We start from the raw sequence: 4,443 nt of genomic DNA on the forward strand, positions 1-4,443 counted from the left end.
AGAGAGAGAGAGAGAGAGAGAGAGAGAGAGAGAGAGAGAGAGAGAGAATCTTAAGCAGGCCCTGTGCTCAGCATGGAGCCTGATGAGAGGCTCAATCCCACAACCCTGGGATCATGACCTGAGCTTAAATCAAGAGTCAGACACTCATCCAATGAACCACCCAGGCACCCCCAGATTGGTTTTAAATCAAGGATTCTTCTATCTGCGACCTAAATAAAAATTGTTCACATTCAGGAGGAAGTTAGTAATACCCACTTCCACATACCACTCTCGTCCTGGAAAATACAGAGAAAGGTGTTCAACTTAATAATGGATGGTACAGCCCACATGAATGTCTAACATCAAATACTAAATACAGCCACATGAAGGTAGAAAAAATATAGAGTACTTCCATGAGGCCATTAGCTTTTTTTTTTTTAATCTACCTGTACTTTTCATCCCTAGCAAATAAGACTTTCCCAAAATTAGTATTGTCATTCACAGAAATCAACAAAGTCAGATGATAACCTAACATTTACTGAAGTATCATAAAGTTTCAATATCTAACACTTACTGAAGTCATATCTAACATTACAGTGCTGAGCACGTTGCCTGCATTATCTCATTTACCCATTTAATGTCACCCAGAAGAGGCTTTTATTATTCCCTATTTTACAGATGAGGAGGATGAGCCTTGGAAAGGTTCCATAAGTAGCCCAAGGTCATAGTGTCAGTGACCATTCAATTCTACTGCCTTCCTACAAAATCCTACTGATGAAATGAAAATGAGGCTTGTAAGAGTCACTTATCACCTATACCTAGCAAGCCTTCCTTCTGTGCAGAACCATCTGTCTCTCTCTTGTCCACCCCCAAAAGGCAGGTTGCTGCAGATGCAGAGGTGGTGGTTAAGATCACCATTCCAAACCCTCCAAAACGACTGTAAATTAAACTACAAGCCCCAAGAATTATAAGCAACGTACCCCCGGGTTACACTGTTGGTTGAGGACAGAGGCAGACTTGAACCCCAGGGCTCCTGACTGATTGCTGTGGTCTCCCATTTCCCTGAGGTGCCTTTTATCTTTGCCTGAATCAGTTTTGAGATAAAGACATCTAAACTCAGAAAACCAAGTGGTACCACTTAACCCATCTTTTACATTAATAGTCTTTTGGCTCAGGAATCATTTAATAGAAATTATAAAATGAGACCATTACATCCCTACTGCCTTAAAATGCAGTAATTATGGTTCAGTTGGACTGCACTTCTGAAGTTAATGGAATTAAGTGAATTTTTAAATCAAAAATTCCACCCTCAGCAATGTGTCGCTTTGCTTTTTCCCGTCTAGTCTGCATGAGATGCTTTTATTACTGTGAAATTTTGCACTTGGACACGTCCCGAGTGGAGCTGCCTTCTCTGCAGCCTCTTCTCCCGGACCCTGTGTGACATATGATGGCCTAACCATTCATCTGTCTGTCCTCTGTCTAGCATGGCACCACGCTCCTCATGGTGGCCTCCTATGCAGGCCACATAGACTGTGTGAGGGAACTGGTTCTGCAAGGAGCAGACATCAATCTTCAGAGAGAGGTAGGTCAGGTTTTACACTTGAATAAGAGATGACTCATGTGACACTTGAATAAGAATGACTCAAAATTTTCATAGTAGTGAATTGGCAAGGAAGATAAGAATAATCATTGCTTTTTTCCAACATGACATCAAAGCCCAGATTGCAGGCTTTATTGTGCCTAAATTAAGGCCCAGGAATAGACCATTGGTTGTACTTCAGTTGAATGAATGTTCTCAAGCATGTGTTGTAGTCTGAGGTAACAAGACCTCTAACCACATTCCTTAAACACTCAGACCTTTCCTCCCAAGCTTAAATCAGTTCTTCCTTCTTCCCATGGGATGAGGTGCTTTACAAGTTACAGGATTTTCTTTAAAAAAATTTTTTTTTATTTCTTTATTTTGAGAGAGAGAGCACGCACGCATACATGCTTGCATGTGCAAACAGGGTAGGGGCAGAAAGAGAGACAGACAGACAGACAGAATCCCAGGCTCGAACTCACGAACCATGATATCATGACCTGAGCTGAAACCAAGAGTCAGACACTTAACCAACTGAGCCACCCAGGTGCCCCAGTTACAGGATTTTCATAGAGATCATTGCATTTTTCAAAGGATTGGTCACCAGCCTGTTCTTTTTTTTTTTTTTTTTTTTTTAATGTTTATTTATCTTAGAGAAAATGCATGCAGGGAAGGTACAGAGAGAGGGTGGGGACAGAAGATCCAAAGCGGGCTCTGCACTGACAGCAGCAAGCCCAATTTGGGGCTCAAACTCACTCGATCCACTGAGCCCCTCCAAGCACCCCACCAACCTGTTCTTAATGAGGCTCACTTGCTAGACTGCGTCAACCAACCATTATTTCAAAGGGCTTCTCTGACTAGTCACATTTTAAATAAGCTGTCCCCCAAAAAAGCCGTGTGGTGAACATTGGACTAAAATGCGAGCCTGTTCCCACACTTCATTCAAAGGCCATCTTGGGAGTTCAGTCTAGCTAGAGGATCCATTCTTGTTCCAGTGCAGAAGAGCAGTGGGAGGCTGGGCATTTGAACACACTTTGGGATTCAGGTCTTAGGGGGATCCATTTATTTCCGAGCAGATTTAATCTAGGGCCTTGTAAATTAACCTTTATGGAGACACAGCCACGGGTCATCCCTGAAGCGAATCTGACCTCTCAATCCACACTGAGTCAGACACAAGATGGCTTCCTGAAGCAAGCTCCAAACCAAACTGGAGCATTTGATTTTCATTGACCTAGTCTTATTCGAGGGCCTGCCCTACAGTTGTTTCAGAAAGGATGATTCATTAACCAAACTTTCATCAGTCAGTATGCCCCATCTTCTAGGCTGGACTGCTACACCTGAGTGGAACAAATGAAGACACCCCAGGTGTGAGGGCTGGATAGTACATGGGTCATCTAAAGTCCATCCCCTCTCCACTTTGGGTGTCACCTTGGCTGTGGACCAAGATGGGCACTTGATGGGTAAAATCTGAAGTCTGGTTCTCCATAGCCCTGGACCAGCAAGCTCCTCAAGAGGAGCCACTCAGGGAAACTATATCAAGTCCAATCAATCTTCTCACAGACAGATTCTTCTGAGCAATTTCCACAACACTGGAGCATTGTTTTAGGCCACTTTTCATGTCAGCAGCTAATTTCCTTCTGGGAGGAAAATGTTTGGGCCCATTTAGAATTATAGTTTGAAATTACCATAATCTTTTGTTTTCCCTTTATGCTTTGCAGACTTGGTTTATTATAACTTTAAAGAAAAGACAGATCTTCTCTAATAAAAACAATATGATTCAGATCTGCTTACTCAAAAAACTCTATCCTGAAGGGCAAGTTCAACATGTACAAAAATATCTTCAGAACAATTGTGAAAAGCTGAGAGAAGAGAAACATTTGTTTGATTTCCAGCCAATGTATGGTTTTTATGGTTTTATATTGATTTGTTTGGTTCCAGTTGCTCAACTAATATTCTTGGGAATGAAAACTATTGTGCATTGAACAAAATGGCCCTCAAGGACTTACCAAAGTGTGTCCAATTTAGAGGTAACCTTGTAGCTCAAAGGATTATGCTATATGAGTTCCCAGTGATCCCTTGAATTTCCTGCAGCCATGCTAGTCTCTGTCGGTAGAACTGCTAAAGAGAGGTCCCAACATCACCTCATCTCTTTTGCAAGCTGAGAGTGCTATGGAACTCACTCATGTAACAGGCTTCTACCTTGAGTCATTCTTTACATTTTTTTGTTTAATGCTTATTTATTCTTGAAAGAGAGAGAGAGAGCATGAGCAGGAAAGGGGCAGAGAGAGAGGGAGACACAAAATCTGAAACAGGCTCCAGGGACTGAGCTGTTAGCACAGAGCCCGACGTGGGGCTTGAACTCATGAACTGTGAGATTATGACCTGAGCCGAAGTTGGACACTTAACTGACTGAGCCGCTTAGGCGCCCCAACCTTGGTTCATTCTTAATTCATCTTTTCCGTTTAATCCATATCAAAATATTTGTTTCCTGAAAAAGTACCTGCCATTGTTTTCTAAGTTTATCTAGACACACAGAGCTTGCAAGAACCATAAGCTAATGATCTGAGAGACCATTGCTCTAGAGAACCAGCAATATTGGCTAAAGCTCTCAGGCATAAGAGTTGCACGTATAGTTGTCATGAAGTCTGGCTTCTATTCTCTACAGATGCTCCATTCATGTGCACAATGATTGACAGTAACTGTATGTTTCAAAATTGATTCTAAGTGCTGAAATAGGATTTTTTAATTAATATATATTTAAAAAAAACAGTGAAAAACAAATCTTTTTTCTTGGTGAAGAAAGTGAACAATTTCTAGAAATTATCCCTGGTAGTTTCTTTTCTTTCTTTCTTTCTTTCTTTCTTTCTTTCTTTCTTTCTTTCTTT

At 41.4% G+C, this 4,443-nt stretch overlaps 1 protein-coding gene across 1 annotated transcript in view; it reads left to right on the forward strand.

The window, feature by feature from the left end:
- Positions 1 to 4,443, forward strand: part of ANKRD29 (ankyrin repeat domain 29) — a 54,485-nt gene that overhangs the window by 19,757 nt on the left and 30,285 nt on the right. Inside the window, exon 3 of the mRNA XM_040479223.1 lies at positions 1,463 to 1,561. Coding sequence (XP_040335157.1) covers positions 1,463 to 1,561 — 99 coding nt within the window. The remainder of the gene's footprint in view (positions 1 to 1,462; positions 1,562 to 4,443) is intronic.

The sequence above is a fragment of the Herpailurus yagouaroundi genome, unplaced genomic scaffold (genome assembly GCF_014898765.1).
Source record: "Herpailurus yagouaroundi ecotype Mexico unplaced genomic scaffold, PumYag 142, whole genome shotgun sequence".
NCBI classification, from domain to species: Eukaryota; Metazoa; Chordata; class Mammalia; order Carnivora; family Felidae; genus Herpailurus; species Herpailurus yagouaroundi.